General features: G+C 42.1%; 2 protein-coding genes across 5 annotated transcripts; one reads left to right on the forward strand and one right to left on the reverse strand.

Annotated features, from left to right (window-relative positions):
• Positions 1-623: 623 nt before the first annotated feature.
• otop2 (otopetrin 2) lies at positions 624-4,254 on the forward strand. 2 transcript variants are annotated; one of them, XM_027000385.3, is made up of 6 exons: positions 624-1,171; positions 1,561-1,697; positions 1,799-1,857; positions 2,299-2,429; positions 2,565-3,376; positions 3,547-4,254. In XM_027000385.3, the coding sequence occupies exons 1-6, from the start codon at positions 715-717 to the stop codon at positions 3,715-3,717; spliced, it is 1,767 nt and encodes a 588-aa protein (XP_026856186.2). In that variant the 5' UTR covers positions 624-714; the 3' UTR covers positions 3,718-4,254. The 2 variants fall into 2 exon arrangements, with proteins under 2 accessions (XP_026856186.2, XP_081566894.1); XM_081710768.1 differs by having other exon boundaries at positions 1,669-1,697.
• Positions 4,255-4,385: 131 nt separating this feature from the next.
• hid1a (HID1 domain containing a) lies at positions 4,386-16,313 on the reverse strand. 3 transcript variants are annotated; one of them, XM_027000293.3, is made up of 20 exons: positions 16,160-16,313; positions 14,950-15,099; positions 13,861-14,031; positions 12,732-12,854; positions 11,749-11,855; positions 11,223-11,339; positions 10,668-10,875; positions 10,286-10,342; positions 10,051-10,191; positions 9,856-9,946; positions 9,504-9,655; positions 9,088-9,166; positions 8,166-8,330; positions 7,699-7,926; positions 7,356-7,501; positions 6,418-6,528; positions 6,046-6,137; positions 5,796-5,954; positions 5,551-5,653; positions 4,386-4,556 (listed from the first exon to the last, which is right to left on the reverse strand). In XM_027000293.3, exons 1-19 carry the CDS (start codon positions 16,223-16,225, stop codon positions 5,590-5,592), a joined length of 2,427 nt encoding a protein of 808 aa, XP_026856094.2. In that variant the 5' UTR covers positions 16,226-16,313; the 3' UTR covers positions 4,386-4,556; positions 5,551-5,589. The 3 variants fall into 3 exon arrangements, with proteins under 3 accessions (XP_026856094.2, XP_026856095.2, XP_026856093.2); XM_027000294.3 differs by lacking the exon at positions 4,386-4,556 and having other exon boundaries at positions 4,609-5,653; positions 6,418-6,507; XM_027000292.3 differs by lacking the exon at positions 4,386-4,556 and having other exon boundaries at positions 4,609-5,653.
• Positions 16,314-17,090: the final 777 nt, after the last annotated feature.

A 17,090-nucleotide genomic window follows, 5' to 3' on the forward strand; every position in this document is an offset into this window, starting at 1 on the left:
TTACAGTTGTGCACGGTACAATTACGAAGGTTTTAATTATGAGCATATATTTTAAAAAGGTTCAAGAGGATTTTTTTTTTTTTTTTTTTTTTTTTTACAGAAGAGAGCATCTGGTGTCAAATGGGACGCAGTGACTCCTATAATATCCATTCCCAACAATTTTAAGCCCTTGATGATATCGTCATGTTCTCAGTACCTTGTCTTTGAAGACCTTAAGCACTGTATAGGCCATAGCACATATTACTTTGAAGCAAACGTTAACGCGAGCAGGTGAGGCGCCCAAAGTAATTTTACGCGCAAGTGCAGTGTAGTATAGGCGTTCAACTTTAAAATCAGCCGACAATAGAGCCACCATTGTGGTATACATGATACAAACTTGTAACAGGAATTCCATGCCCCTATTACATTAACTGAAAGAATTGTCCGTGATGGATATATGAATAGAATTATTGTGTTGTGTGTTTTGTTCTGTCGAACAGGTTGCTTGTTCTGTCGAACAGGTTGCTTGATCTGTATGAAACACGCATAAAATGAATTGCTTTGTCAACGGCTTGTATGACGCGTTGCAATGAGTCAGGTGACCGACAAAGCTTTCATGCACATGCAAGTTAACACGTTTGAGCTGTACCTGACGAGGTGTAGTGCCTGGTTCATACTGCAGCTTGCGCGTTACTCTCCACCTCCAGCTATTCCCTGCATTCTAAGTAGTTACACATGGACCTCGGGATGTTACAGATCCATGACTTCAACGAGCTAAACTTGTCCTTCAATAGCTTATTTTCTGAACGCAGTAAAATGAGCGTTCGGGATGACCTGGAGAGCGCCGGAGTGCAGATATCCACGGTGCACGCGGGAGCGCACGGGCTCGCGGGACAGCGTTCTGCCAGCATCGCGTTGTCCTCCAGCGGGGGTGTTTGGCAAGACAAGATCAGCAGCTGGAGCTGGATGCTCTCCGGGTTCCTCTTAATAAACGTTATCATCCTGGGCTGCGCGCTGGTGAGCGGGAGCGTCTTTAACGGGATTCAAGTCACCAGCGACCACGTGCAGTTCTTTCTCATCGCGCTCATGATTCCCACCGTCATCTGGATGGTGTTTTACAAAGTCCACACTTTCCAGGAGGACGAAGCTGTTCTCTACAAAGACGTCCATGCTGGACCCGTATGGCTTAGAGGTGGGAATATGTTTTCAGCACCGCATTTTAACAGAATTGTGAGCGGTTCAGTCCCTAAACTGAACTACATTAAAAGTTGTACAACAGTCACAGAAATACTATTCATAAAAGCAGTACTCTTAAGATTTTATAACTACATAATGGACATGATATATATGTCCATTATGCTGAAAATTATTGTATATGTTTTTTTCATTATAGATTTTCATTATAAAAATATTACATGTTAAAAGAAACATGTATTTTTAAGGTGTACAAGGTTTTTAGAGTCATTACTAAGGGCAAATTTTCTGAACATTTCTCTGAATTTACTGTATTAGATCCGTGGTAGATGGCTCCGCTCCTGTACCTCTGTTTCCTACAATGGTCCATTTGCATATGTTTCTCAGGCGGCCTGGTGTTATTTGGATTGTGCAGCCTGATCATGGATGTGTTTAAGATCGCTCTGTTTGTGGGTTATGCACACTGTGACTCACCTGTGAAAATTGCCTTCCCAGTTGTTCAAGCCATATTTCTTCTGGTACAGGTGAGACGACCACATACATACAAAAACAACCCCCATATGTGACTGCAGTCGACATTCGCCAGTTCACCGAAATTCACCATCTGTCTTCATTGTTATTTCAGACCTACTTTTTCTGGCTCCATGCAAGAGACTGTGTACAGGTTCAGAGAATCATCACTCGGTGAGTGTGGGGATGTTTTATTAGAGACGTGGAGGGTTTTAAATGTACAATTATTGCCTAGTAGAAGTGATGGAGCTGGGCAAATACTGAGATGTTGACCTTTTAGATTAGAAGGGGAAACTGGGATGAGAAGTAGTTGTGGTATTTGTGAAGTATGTTTTGTTTTGGAAAGCCATTTCTGGCAGTCAGGAGAGTAAATAAATAAATAAATCTGCAGGAAACTGCTTCTGGGTTAGTTCTCCTACTGTGAGATACGTTGTGAATGCAGACATGATCTCTATGAGGTGCTGGTTCTTGAGAACCTCTCAGACTTTTTATACATTCTTAGACTGAAAATTAAGGGGAATTATAGCAGTGAGCCTGCACATTAATGTACAGTAAGTGAATTTCAAGACTTGTGATGACGTCTCTCTTGCTATCTCTTTTTCTGTCTGCCTGTAGTTGCGGACTAATGCTTACCTTAGCCACAAACCTTATGGTATGGATGACAGCAGTGACAGATGAGTCTCTGCATCAGACTGTGTATCCCACTGGCAACATTACCCAATCTTCCTGTAATCTCACAACAAGAGGTCTGTTTTCCCATTATGGAATGCTGTACTGCGTATTAATTACTCAGCTTAGTACGCCCCTTTAATCAACAGCGGTCCATGTACATCCTTTTCCTCCTCTATATCCAATATCCTGCTATTCCCTTGTCATTATAGTGAGTGCTTCCAGTGAAAATAGCAGCTGTGAGTGCAGCTACCAGGCCTGCAGTATTTTTGAGAAAGCGTACTACTACCTCTACCCATTCAACATTGAGTACAGCCTGTTCGCTTCGGCCATGGCCTACGTGATGTGGAAGAACGTTGGCCGTCTGGTGGATGACCACCAGCCACATGAGCACCGATTCCACCTGCGTGACGTGTTGCTGGGACCTGTGGGGGGTCTGGTGTTGCTGGTGGGTGGCCTGGCCACATTCGTAGTCTACGAGGTGGACGTGGTGTTGGACGAGCAGCAAAAGAAGGAGGCAGCACTCACCATCTACTACATCACCAACATGGTGACCGTGGCAGTCATGACAGCGGCCACGGTGGCCGGTTGCGTGATCTACCGCCTGGAAAGACGCGAGCATGCCATGGGGAAGAACCCCACCCGCAGCCTGGATGTGGGGCTCCTGATGGGAGCCTCCATGGGCCAGTTCACTGTGTCCTACTTCACCATAGTAGCGGTGCTGGCATTGGGGGTCGACGGCACCGTAAATGCCCTGAACCTGGCCCTGTCAGTGCTGACAGTGGTGGAGCTCCTGGTGCAGAATGTGTTCATCATTGAGGGGCTGCGGCGGGAGCCTCACCACGAGTCACGCCGCGCCAGCATCTTCTCCAACCTGCTGCTGCTGCAGGCGCACGAGGAGAGGCGCTCCAGTGGGGTGCTCACGCCCCGCGGGTCCATCGCACTGCCTGTCCACAAACCCCTTCCCTGGAAGAGGAAGCTGCTAAAGGAGATCTCAGCCTTTCTGCTGCTCTCCAATATTATTGTGAGTATCTTGCATCAGAACAATAAATCACCTCAGAACAGTCAGGACCTTGCACCTGGCTCAAATAGCAGATATGAGAAGTTATATGATCGGTGATGTGTTTAGGGGGATTGCACAGTGTCTCGCAATGTGTGTAGGGTCAGCAAAAAACATCTCCATCTTCCCCACAGCTGTGGATCATGCCTGCTTTTGGGGCACGGCCGCAGTTCGACAACCCCATCGGGACTGAGTTCTACCAGTTCAACATGTGGGTGGCTGTGGTCAACATTGGCCTACCATTTGGGATCTTCTACAGAATGCACTCTGTAGCCAGTCTCTTTGAGGTGTACCTTAAGTCATAAACATGCATTATTGTGGAATCTTTGTATATATTTTTATAAAACTACATTTTGGAACCAATAGAATGTATTTGTATAGTGTCTGACCAGCTTGTTAGTTTTTGAATTTATTGGAAGGATAGCCCCTTGAGATGCAGTAACTCATTTTCAAGGGGGTCCAAATTCATATTTTTATTTAGTAATTGAATAGAAAATACTTGCAACTGTCTGTGTGTGTGTGTGTGTGTGTGTGTGTGAATGCTGTATATTAAGCAACTATGTGCACTTAAAATATTTTATAAAATGAATAACTATAAAATGTGTTGTAACATTTTGAAGTACAAGCTTTAGTACTTCCCATAAGGACATCACCTTTTATCAGATGCATAAAGACAAATAACCTTTATGCTGTTTCTCTTGGCTCAGTCATCATTCCTACTGAGCTTTTTTTATGTGTTCCATTTCTGTAATTTGAGTGTCTGCAATGTTAATACCAGATAAGTCCCCTGGGCACAGAGAATGTGCTTTTGATGTTAAATTAAAAAGAAAAGATGCAAAGAACTTCCTGATTTTACGCAACTTGACACAATCACACCCATATTAAAATTCCCAACATGGTCAACACACACCATCTTTTATCATCCCATAAATGTTGAGGCAGTATTTTCACTCCATGATGAATTGTTCCCAGCAGGGTTAGTCACTTCCTTTTTTTTTTAAGTCATGGGGGTTTATTGTCTCTGTCACTATGTGTGCTAAAGGTGCACCCAGCATCTGCAGTTTTATTAATACTATACATGAAGCTCAAATTCTGAGGACTGAGTGGTGTGGCAGATCTTGAAGCATACAAAATTAGCCTTGATCTATAAAAAAAAAAGGCATCACAGTTTTAGTTCAGTATAGTTTACACACACATACATTATATAAACATTATTTATTTATTTATTCTATAACATTGAGGCAAAATTTCTACTTTTAACACTGAGCACAGTATATACAGTAGGCCACCTCATTAGCAAAATTGATATGCAGAGAAAAATAGTAATGTTGGTTCACCATAAACAATTCTTATTTAACACAGAGCAAAACAACGATTGGCTAAATTGCTATTAGTGTTTACTGTTGAATACTGATTGAACACATAGGCTGTTGCCAGAGACATTTACTGTTTTTTTCTGGGTTTCTCATTAAATGTTAAATTGAAAGAGTTCAAAGACATCTGACATTTCTCTGACATTCCCCGCAAGAGCTAAAGTCACAATAAGGATTATAGAGTACACTAAACAGAATCAGGGAAAAAAAATTAAATAGCGAAGCAGAGAAAGCTGTAGCTATGCTGCCCTCTAGTGGCAGTTTTGTGGCAACACCGTCACGCTAACGCGATTCACTATTGCGCATACTTGGTACCATCAGACTTTCAAATTTTCTTTGTAACAAATATATAACACATGTTTGATAAACAGCATTAACTCATTTCGTACGTAACTCATTCATACATCCACAGTGACGGATTGTTTTATAAAGTCTCAGAAGTCTTAGTGGCCTAAGCTGTCAGACATTCTATGGTCTTATCAAATATCATGAGGGCAGGGTTATATTTAGAAACTTTATCATTTGTACACCATCCATTCCCACAATCCAATTATGGCAGCACAGAGATATGGCCACTGTTACAGAAAACCTATGTCAGTGAACCTGAGTCCAAGAAAAACTGTTCCTCTCTGTATACTGGAGTGAACTAATGAGAAGAGAGAGGATACAGCATTGAAATGATGCAGGTTAAAGATTTTTATGCTTTAAATGGTTGTCAGTGTGGGAAGAGCCAAGCTAGAGATCACCAACCAGCTGCTCTCTCACCCTTCAGTCAGTGACGGGCAGATCGAGACTCCGCCCCATTTACATCCTCTGGATCTCAAAAAGTCGGACATCTGTGTCATACCAGATTGGTGGGTCCACATTACTACAAAAGAGAGAAAAGACAAAAGACCAAATAATTCCCACTGCTTCCCAAATCCCCCAATTATGCATGCTGATATTCGCTGTAAAACTCTTGTGTGGAGAGCGTCAGTGTTGCAAAACCATCAAAGCTGTGCCTTGCTTACCGCAGATAGACAACCCCCCACATGTATGTACGGAACCACACGGCAGTGCCTGCATTGGCCTGGTACTTCCGGATTAGGATGGGGTGAGGCACGGGCAGGAGGCCCACCAGGGTTCCATGCTGAAGGAACTTCAGGATCTCTGACTCATCGGTCAGTCCCCTTTGAGGAAGAACACCACAGATCAGGAGAACGATCTCCATAGCGCTCACCCCCACAGGTCCAGCATTTAATGCATGTGATCTTCTCCTACTTGTCAATGCAGATCTTCTCCACCTGGGGCACCAAGACCTGTAGGAGGCGCATGATGGTCTGCAGAGGAAGCTTGCTCTTCCAGGACAGAACCTGCACTGGGCAAGAGTTGGATCGAGAATGGTCATGTTGCAAACGCTAGATGAACAATAGCATGACATCACCAATGAACTCTTTTGCACAGCTTAATGTGAACTGTTTGCCTTCATCTTGATTCACGTTCACCTCTGTGTCATAGCTGAAATAGCAAGCATCATAGAGTGGAGAGCAACACTTGTGATCTCAGGGCAGGTGCTTGCGCTTATTGTAATGAGCTGTGGTAGGAGTTCTCCAGTTGGGTCAGAACCACACAGCTGGTTCTGCACAGACTCACCCACTCTGGTGTTGGGTTCCAGTAAGTGACAGCCGATGATGCACTTGACAGACGCCTCCTAGCCATCTCTGCCTCTGTGTAGAAGACGTCCTGTCGAGAATGTGGGAGGGTCTTCAAGTTAAATAAATGGTTAGGTTAGCTGTTTATTTATAAAGTTGCACCTCCCATGAATATAGACCCTGATGCTGGTATGACATTAAAAATTAAACAAAAATAAATAAACATACACAGATGACTAGAATATACAAATACATACATTAACAAACAGTAAAATATTTTAAAGAGTCAATCATTTACAAGAAGAAAATATTACTGAATAAGTTAAAAATCTATACAAGTGATTTCAGGTAAATTTTGGATAAGATTTCTTAAAAGACCCTTAAAAGATCTTACTGAATAATTGCAATGTCTGATAAAATTAAAAGCAAAACACTTAAATACGATGTGCTTCAAAGTGAAGGAAGTACTGTATGACTGACAAAGTGGTGCCCATTCACACATCAATAGAAATGCATTTTTGAGACTTGATTGACCAAGATGATGTAAATATTTGTCTGACCGATATAAATGTTTGTCTGATCACTGGCCATGGTTACTTTTCTCAATGTCAGCTGCACTTTATCAATCACTACTGAAGTCGCTAAATCCGTTTGTGCAGCTGCACTCTGAAATAAGTCAGATCATTATTTATATCTTCATATTCTCCATTTCAGAGGACCATTGAAGGTTTGGCTCTGTTCTACAGGGAATGTTTTTGACAGTAAAACACAGCTGAAGCTGAATATATCTTAAGTGAACCTTCCCAACATGTTGCTAGGAGCATCCTTCTCACACTCAGGTCAGTTCAGCACGTTCCCCAATAACGTCTTAAATCTGTTGTCAGGCCAGCGAAGCTGATGATAGATCAGGGCTCCCCGTACTCAGAAGGTGCCTCTCACCTCACTGTCTCTTCCTGAGTTGGACTCTGTGTCGCTAGCACCAGCCACAGGACCATGCTCAGGTGAGCCTGGCGAGTCTGTCTGGGGCACTGCCACCATGGTGCCATCCTCTGATACCTGGGACTTTTCTGTAAGTTTATCAATGCCTGAAAAGACATTACTTGTGTTATTTTAGAATTTCTTCAACAAATGTAGAATGTTTCCATTGCAACAGACTGAAGAGGCCCTTAACGGCCCTTTAGCACTTTTACAGGCTTAGTGTGTCCAGGAGATGGAGACAGTGATGCCTTTATTAACATCTAGGACTGGTGTTCCTTCAACTGAAGGATGGTTCTGTTATCACCTGGCATGGCCACCAGGCTGGCCTTGAGGGTGCCAGGCTCAGCGGGGACAGCCGGCCGAGAGCCCTCCATGGACACCATCTCCTGGGAGTTGGTGCGAGATATAGTGTCTGGGGACTTCTTCTTTCTTTGGAGGGCCTTCTGGATTGATGCAGAATCTGTGGGCAGGTTGGCCAGCTGGTGGAAGACACTGCGTTTGCGGATGATGGCGTATACTAGGTTACAGTTACCTGAGGAAGAAAGCAGAGAGACGGTGGTATTACATAAACATGGGCAAAAAAGAAAGTATGCCATATCGAAACCCTCTGAATGAAAGCTGTGGAGTGGACGTCAGAGTTCACTCAGAGACGAGACTGCTTCCTACTTTAGGGACTATTCTGATATTTAAAACAGAGTTGATACAAAAAAATAGGTAACGATTTGTATTAAGAGCAGTTTGTGATATATGCCAAGAACACAACCATCTTACCATCAAATTGGTACTGGATAATGTTATTGAATGCCTCCAGCAGAAAGAAGACCAAATGGTGGTTCTGAGCAGCAGAAAAAAGGAACCAGCCAGTGGAAAATGCTTCGAGGAGATGTAGGAGCTTATTGGCTGCCACCATGGACAAGCTCTTCAGGTAGGGGGACACTAAACAGTGCAAGAACACCATTAGATTGATAGTAAGAAAACAATGCAAACAGAAACAATGCAAAACCCTCAAGCAAAAACCATTCCAAGCAGGTGCAGCTACTGAGTTTGGTGTACAAAATATCGATATGGCAATATACACTCTTAGCAATACATGATTTGATGCAGTCATAGCGGTATCAAGGTTTATGAATGTTTATAATCTTGACCATGTTTGAAACTGAAGGGATAAAGTTTAAGTGCAGTATTTAAAGTGTCCATAAGGTGGCACCTCAAAAAGAAAAATTGAGTGGCTTGAGGAAAAGCATTCAGAACATTCTTCTAGGAAAAATCATGGAACCAGTTGCAGTCAGCCTCTTCAAAACTTAGTTGACATTTGCATAAATGTGGGTGAAAAATGTTCATTTAACTTAAGTTATAACTTCAAGTGTTTCAATATTTGTGAGTTCTAATAATATTAAGAAGTATTAATTAAATCCTTTCCTGTTAGTAATAGCTTAGACTCTAATGGCTGTATTCAATTTTTAACTTTCCTTTATTGTCTCTATTCTCTACATTTACTTTCCCCATTGATTGTTTTATTGGTCTTTATTTGTTATGTGTTTTGGTAATAAATAATATTTTGGAAACATTTTCATTTTACCTAAATTTGTGTGTATAATGGACCATTAGGCATCCTGTTGTATCCTATTGTGTTGCCCGTATCATGATGCATATCATGTCATTATTGCCAATTCCCAGCCCTAGTTGTGCTTACCATTCACTACAATGGTGAGCAGGCAGTCAAAGAGGGGCTGCAAACGCTGATGTCCACTAGTGATAATCTTGTGGAAAACCTGAAGAAATTGTGTTCACATTAAGGAAAAAAGTAAAAACATTATTTGTTTGCAGGGCTGTCATATTCCATTTTAACAGCTGTTCCCAAAATATCATGATGATAAACATTTTCTTGTTCCTCACAGTTTCATTGTCATTTTCACTACATTTCCCAGATCTCCTTTAGGCTCATGTGCCTCTGGGCAAGCATGTGCAACTGTTTTCCTCAGTCTGCCTCTCTGCAGACTTTAGTTCCAGCTAACAGCATACAGACTGTAAACAATCATTTTCCCAGTGTAAACATCTCCCATATGACATGCAACACAAAGAAAGCATGAATAAGAGAATTGGCCTTACCACAATCAGTAGGTCAGCATGTGTGCCGGTGAACACCGGAATGTCCATTGGGACATGAAGAGAGTAGGGTTTGTTCAGGCGCACGCCAAAATTTCTCTCTCCACTCAGCAACAGCAGGATAAACACCCCAATATGCATGAGACCGACCCGGGCTACCCACAAATAGAACATTTAAGGTTCAGCTAGAAATCAGTTTAACATACAAAACACACACATGCACACACACAAAAGTAAAGCATTCAAGGGTAAAGCCTTTTATAATGTGATTCAATCTGAAAGTACGGTGACAAAACATCGGGATCAAAGAAATAATTAAGATTCCAGCCCATGCAATCACACCCAGCGGACTCACATTGGTCAGCCCGGGCATCGTTTAGGTAGTAAAGGATTGGCACCAGGATGTCCAACACATCGCTGCTTTTCAACACAAAGAAGAGGAATTTCTGAAAGGGGAGGAGACAAGAAAAGAGAGTCAACACCAATGAGGCAAAAAGACCCAAGGACGCTTCTCTGCTACTGCTCGACACACACCAGCGTGTTTTCGTACTTTGTTGAAATCGCAGAGCTTCCAGAAGAGGACCAGGAGTTCTTGGTGGAACTGGATCTTCTTAGTGGAGTTGGGTAGGTAGGTCTGAGTGAGTGGGTTGCTCAGAAGACGGGCGAGGCCTTTCAGCACGAAGTCGTAATCCTGCGGGAAGATGGCCAAACAGTCACCTTTCACAAGGCCAGAAACAATGTGACAAGTTGGAGGAGCTTTTATGAGGAACTGCCACAGTACACACCTCCTCCCTGTGAATTCTGGACAGGTAGTTCACAAACAGGTTATGTGGGCCTGCACACTAGAGAAAGGATCAGAGAATTTGTGTTACTTTTGTTACTTGAATGATATTACTCAAATGATATTTTTTCAAGAAATAACAGTTGTTTTCCTTTGATGCATAATCAAGGAATACTGTACTCAAATTCAAACATTGGTATTTAGAATAATTAACAAAAACTAAGTATGTGGATAGTTTTTTTTTTTTTTTTTTCCCCCCAGAGTCATGTATTTTGAAATATCTCAATAAAAAATGATATCCAGCCACAATGGATCTCTTGCACACTGTATGAGTGCAAGTGTCTGTGTGTGTGTGTGCGTGTACTGAAGGCGTGGCAGTCTCCTACATCCTGCTCGTCCATGCTAGTGGGGGAGGGAGCACGGTGGGCATGGCCACTCTCGTGCTCCAGCGTGACGATCAGGATCTGCACAGCTTGCTCTACCAGCTGCTCCCGGTAGTCAGAGAAGAGGAGATGGTTGTACGGTATACCGTAGCCCACGGGGTCGTACGCACAAACCACATTGAGTAAGGAAGTAAACAGGGGCAGGGTGTGCCTAGAAGAGCATGCACAAACACACACACAGGGTCATACACACAGTCGCAAAGGCCGAGCCTGATCTTAATCTCGTTTGATCCATAGCCATTTAAAAAGGTCATATTTTATTTTATTTTTTTATTCTTCATACCTGATACTGTCCTGTTTACTGAATTGAGAAAAGCCATCATCATTTGAATAACAATGAAATATTCAGAAAGCCATTTCACCTGTTAGTTTTTCTAAATACATTCAATGCTAACCACATAAAGAGAAAAAGTCCATTTGTGCTCCTCAGTCTACTACCTATATAGACTTAGTGTATGAACACATATTTAAGGAGATGTATGTGCATGTATAACCCACCTGTTCTCTGTGGAGCAGAAGAAGGTGACCCATGGGTTAAGCACATTACCATCGGAAGCTGGTGGCAGGTACATGGCCTCCGAGAAACAGGTCAGCAGTAGCCGCAGCAACTCGGTCCTGTACACCACCACAAAAAACGTGCATGGTCTATCATACACCACTCACAAACACAAGAGTGCTGATTTAAGAGCAGTTTATGCACACCACGCCCTAATGAGCACACATTTATTATACTCTAGGTGGACTAGCAGACTGATCACAGATCAGCAGCTTTATTCTGAGATCCTTGACACAAACGTTCCCATGCTGCCAGTCAGCATTAAAAGGTACAGCTCCAACTGGCCAATTAACAGCAGGGATCAGTGCTGCTGGGAAATGGATAGACTGTGTCTCACTTCCTAATAAACACATTGACTCATTTAAACAAGATACGTATCGCTATGGACAGGCCTTTTGTGGAGGTTAGTGATTAAAAGGTTTCCCTGGAAACGAGTGTTAACACACTGCTCTGAGAATAGAAGCTCACCTGTTGAGGTCATGAATATAGTTAAGTGGTGGTGACTGTGCAAAGCCCACCCCAGCTTCCCAGATATACTCGCAGCTGTCCAGGGACTGCATGTCCTCAGCAGAGTCCTGACAATGAGATCAATAAGATGCCACATTCAATTGATCTTCAAAAGGAGACCGTGAATAAAATCCACCTTCACACAACTTGCATTCGACACATTACCAAGTCATTTGATGATAAGGCCAGAAATCACTTCAAGACATGTGAATGTTAGACAGTTTATGTGAATAGCATTTGAGGCAAAGAGGGGAAAAATGCAGATAGATTCTAATCTCTGAAGTTTCCAGTTCTCCTGTTGGATAGGCTCCAATCTCTGAAGGTTCCAGTGCTCCTGTCTGATAGTCTCTGATCTGTGAAGGTTCTAGTGCTCCTGTCTGATAGGCTGTAATCTTTGGAGGTTCCAATCCTCCTGTCTGATAGGCTGTAATCTTTGGAGGTTCCAATCCTCCTGTCTGACAGGTTCTAATCTTTAAAGGTTCCAGCGCTCCTGTCTGACAGGGTCTAATCTCTAGATCTTTCAGTGCTTCTGTATGATAGTGTCTAATCTCTGGGACTGACAGGTTCTAACCTCTGGAGGTTCCAGTGCTCCTGTGTGAGCAGCACTCCGCACAGCATGCCAATATCAGAAAATGATGGCAGGACAAGCTCATCCACCTCTAGTTCCCATGCCCACATGCCCAACATCTGCTGCCCATGCACGCTCATGCAAAATGAAGTGATATAAGTGTAAACACAATGCTTCCACCACTTCCTCATGTTGTGCTACCTTGTCTTCTTAATCAGTAACCCTTCAAAGGCATTATAAAGTGAAAAAGAGCAGTTAGAAAATGACAAAGAGCAGTGTAAAAAAAACAAACAAAAAAACAACCTAATGAACTAGGCAGGAATGTCTGGAGCTTGACCACACACAGAGGGCAGAAACAATGGCGACAAATGCTCACCGGGCCTCCTCTCCTGTGGCTATGCACGGTGAAGTCGGGACAGAAGAGCAGGTCGGCAATGGCCAGGAGGAGAGACTCTGCCAGTGGACGAGCTCCATCATCTTCCTCATCCGCCTCGTCCACCTGCAGACACGATGCAGGGCCACCCTTAACAGAAAAGCTCACCTGACGCCACTAGCATGAACCCAAGTAAATGAATGTGACTTTAGCATTTAATTATTATTGAACAGCACTGATTTTCCATTAGCATCTGTTTACTGCTATTGGCATTAGCAGGGTTTTTTTTGTAAGTGAAGCATTCTCTTAAGGCAAGTGACTTTACAGCATGTCCACTGTGACTCTGTACCTACACAAAAAAGGCTCATTCAAAATAGCTTCCAACATGCACACAGTACATACCAGATTTAGCGTTATGTTATGTTATACACACACACTCAAAAATCTACGTATTCCATCATCTCAAAAATAGACACAGATAAAAAAAAAATGGGTAAACTGATTTGAGATACTGGGATATTGCGGGGTATTGTCTTTCCCTGAAGCACTTACCACTCAACTACGATTTCATGAATGCCTTTCTGTGGCAGTAGTATAGACCCATTCAAAGGCATTATGTAATTCGACACCACTTCAAGTTTCACTGCTTCTCTGCAGCTAGCCTGCTTCACAGAATATGCTACCATGAAGTGCATGCCTTCAACAAGCTATTTTGCCATTTAAGACCAGTATGCTGACCATCTCTAATCTTTGGGATTTTGAGGCCAGTTACATTCAAATTTCACTGCTGTCATTTGCTTTGTAAATCTAGGGTTAGGCCTAGCCCATGATGTCTTTTAGGCTTTCACATGATAATGAGCATGATTAGAGAGGCAAGGTGGAAGCTGTCCCTGCAATAGCACGCCTGCTCCAAGACATCTGATACATGGACCAGGCTCTGTCCAACAAACTCAGAGGGGCCTGACCTATGAGCCTAACTGAAGATTGACAAAGATTGATATTTTTGTGAAAAGACTCAAATCAATTTTTAAAAAGACTATAAAGAACATTGTCTTTTTGTCTGCCAACTCCAAAAGTACACTATGTCTCTCTCCTTTCTGTATCTATAGTCAAATGCCAGCATCACACGCACCCCTGCTCGGCCCGCCCCTGGCACGGTGGACCAGAAGAAACCCCTCCAGTCCTGGTCCTCGAAGATGTAGGGCAGGATGCGGGTGAGGATGCGGGTGCAGTTCAGCACCACCTGCTTCTCCCTCTCGCTTGGGCAGCCAGACTCAGCACCCTGCACTAGTTTCTCCACGGCCTGGAGACACATGCATGCAGGCAGTGACAGGTTACACATGGAGCAATGGGTGAGCACGTGAACATACACGCATGTAAACCTACACACAGAGCAGACATCTGGCACAAGCTTTAATGAAAACTAAGCCTATTACCTTGAATGGAAATTCTTTAGCCTGGTGGTAACATGCGTATGGAAAACTGGCAAAAACTGTGTGCACACGCAAGCAGACACACACGAGAACATGCACTTTGGCATTTCATTTGCAAATATCTTGTGCACACAGTGCATGTCGTTTCATCAGAACAATAAAATGCTCCTTCCGCAACCTGCTACAATGCCATCATCATGCCTTTTGTACAAAGGAAACTGACATCACAGATATGTGAATCAAAACAATTTGGGGCATGTGCACTAAAGTTCCAAAATCAGGATTAGAACGGTTCCAAAATCAGGACCTAGAACGGTTTTTACCCTGCTGAAAGTCATTATTCACATCCTATTGAATGGTCATACATGGGACAAAGGAATTGTAAAGAGAAATCTTATTCTGAGATGGCTGTTACATATTGGTCCAGTTCTACCTTTTCTCGCCTTCTGCACAGTGATACACCAGGAATAGTCAGATATTCCGAGGGGTTTATTAACAGCCTGCTTCAAAAGGAAACAGAAAACTGGAGACAGGAAGGAAAGCCTGCAGACTGCTTTCCTGCCCTGCATGGTGTGGGCACTTCAGCAACCCAAACAACCTCTGCTCCACATTCATGAATGCAAATGAAAACCAATAAGACCACCTCATTTCTAGAGGACCAATTACTTTATAATATCACCTAGAATATAAAGAGTATTGTACTGTATGTTAAATAACAAGACATTTGACAATGATCAACTAGGGGATTTTGGCTTTTTAAAAGCTCAGAATACAGCTATGAACCCTACCTTGTAGCATAGGGTTGCCAGATTGGAGGGGGATTCCTCCCGAACTGCTCGGATCTCTGCAGCTGGGACCAAGGCAAACACGTCCTGCACTGTCGTGGCAGTGTCAGCCCAGAACTGATCCCAGAAGGCATCATCAGTTGCTTCCACTGGCTGAGAGGATAATCAATCAATCAAATAATATATTTATTTATTTACGACAGGTGTTGTCACAAAGCAGCTTTACACATGTCCAAGCCCCCAGTAAGCACACAGGATAAGAAAGAACTGTGTGAAGGGTACAACGTTGGCCACATGACCACCACTGCACAAATCCTCCTGTAATTCTATGATTTTGGAAGTCACATGCATCTGAATTCTATTATAACTGAGGTATAAAGAAGACAGGTAGTGTTCTGAATATACTTCAGAAATAATCAACATAACAGTAAAGATACCCCTCCAAGTAAGTACTCAAGTAGTCATTCCAAAACAAAAACAGACAAACAAACAAAAAAATCAACCCCCAAAAAGAATACATTTACCCGGACAATCTTATGAATTTAAAAAAAGGTTTGTAATTATATAGATAATTTGTACATGCAATAGTATGGTTAACGAAACGCTATAGGACTGAGTAGCCATGTGCGAGCTACTAGAGAAGCACTCGCGTCATTACTAGACAAGTAGGCAATTTGGCTGGATCAGTGTCAGTTCTGATCCCATTTTCTCTGCTTAATCTATTGACGTAGTCATCGTCTCTATTTGCAAAAATAAAGAGGCGGTCAGACTCTCAGTTAAAAAAGGAATAATACAATTATACTAAATAGCCTAAAATACAGAATAAATCTCCACATCCACAAAACGTACATTGTATCCTAAACAATTCGAGGCAATTAGTAATGGGATACTGAGGAATTTTGCGCTAACAGGCTTTCTTTGGTTTAGGTTGAAATAACAAACCCACCAAGGCGAAAGACTAATCCCTGGCAGGTGCAAGGTTGTTAGAGGAACTGAATACGACAAAAGCTTAAGAAACAAAATTGGGTTGTCAAACGATAAAATAATTTATTATAACATTAGATACGAGCAATGTGCGCTTTCGCATCTCGCTTCATCCTTGTTGTTGCATCTACCATCTCATTCGCTTGTTCCGTCGTCGCAGTTAAGTCTCCATCTGGAAACCTTTTACCGCTCCTACGGTGCATATATATCTCATATTAAAGCCACCAACCTGAGTTTTTGTAGTCAACTGTATTACCGCTTTCCTAAATTTCAGCTTTGAATCCGTGTTTCCCATTTTGGTAAATATTTCTAATATGATACGGTGCTGTTGCCCAGAATCCAGTCGAATCCCCCTTCCCCTCCTCCTGCGCTTGTGTCATTTGCGGAGGCGGTGATGGTGCACTGAGCTAGACACTTCCGGCTTCAAAGCACGAGCGACCGTTGCTAAGAGTTACTGTGGGTTATTGCAGTTTACTTTTAGCTATATTGATTTAAGATTGGTGTATACATTCCTCAGAAAGCGCATTGGGATACTATAAAAGATGACAATTATCAGACGAGCAGTGCTTTTTGTTATTGCTTTTGTAGACTGTCGCTGCATTGAATGTGACAAGAAGTGTTTTGCTATTGTCAGCAAACAAACAAATAAACATATGATGTAGGCTTCTATGCATTTTTGCTTCAAAACCGTCTTCAGACCTGAATGAAAATTATAGGATTAAATACAACATAATCCTATACACCGTCATTTGCTCAGTTCATTAAACCTAAAACAATCAGAAAAGGTCAACTTTGATCTCTATTTCTTAACGAATAGGCCAAACCTAGTTTATATATACGAAACCTATAATGACTGAAATTACATTTTTATTAGACTAGAGAGGAAAAACACGTCCCAGCTATTTAACTAGATTATCATATACAATAATATATATATATATATATATATATATATATATATATATATATATTTTTTTTTTTTTTTTTTTTTTTAAGTATGTGCAAATATCAGATATACACTTTGTTTTTTGTTTTGTTTTAACTTTTTTTTTTTTACATTAAAAAAAAATCGAATCCTTAAGTAATTACCTATTGCAGATTTGTTATTAAAGATCAGTGATTGTAGTGACTACTTACCTGGTCACCGGAAATGACACTCC

Source organism: Electrophorus electricus, chromosome 3 (genome assembly GCF_041902795.1).
Source record: "Electrophorus electricus isolate QZ-2024a chromosome 3, ASM4190279v1, whole genome shotgun sequence".
NCBI lineage: Eukaryota > Metazoa > Chordata > Actinopteri > Gymnotiformes > Gymnotidae > Electrophorus > Electrophorus electricus.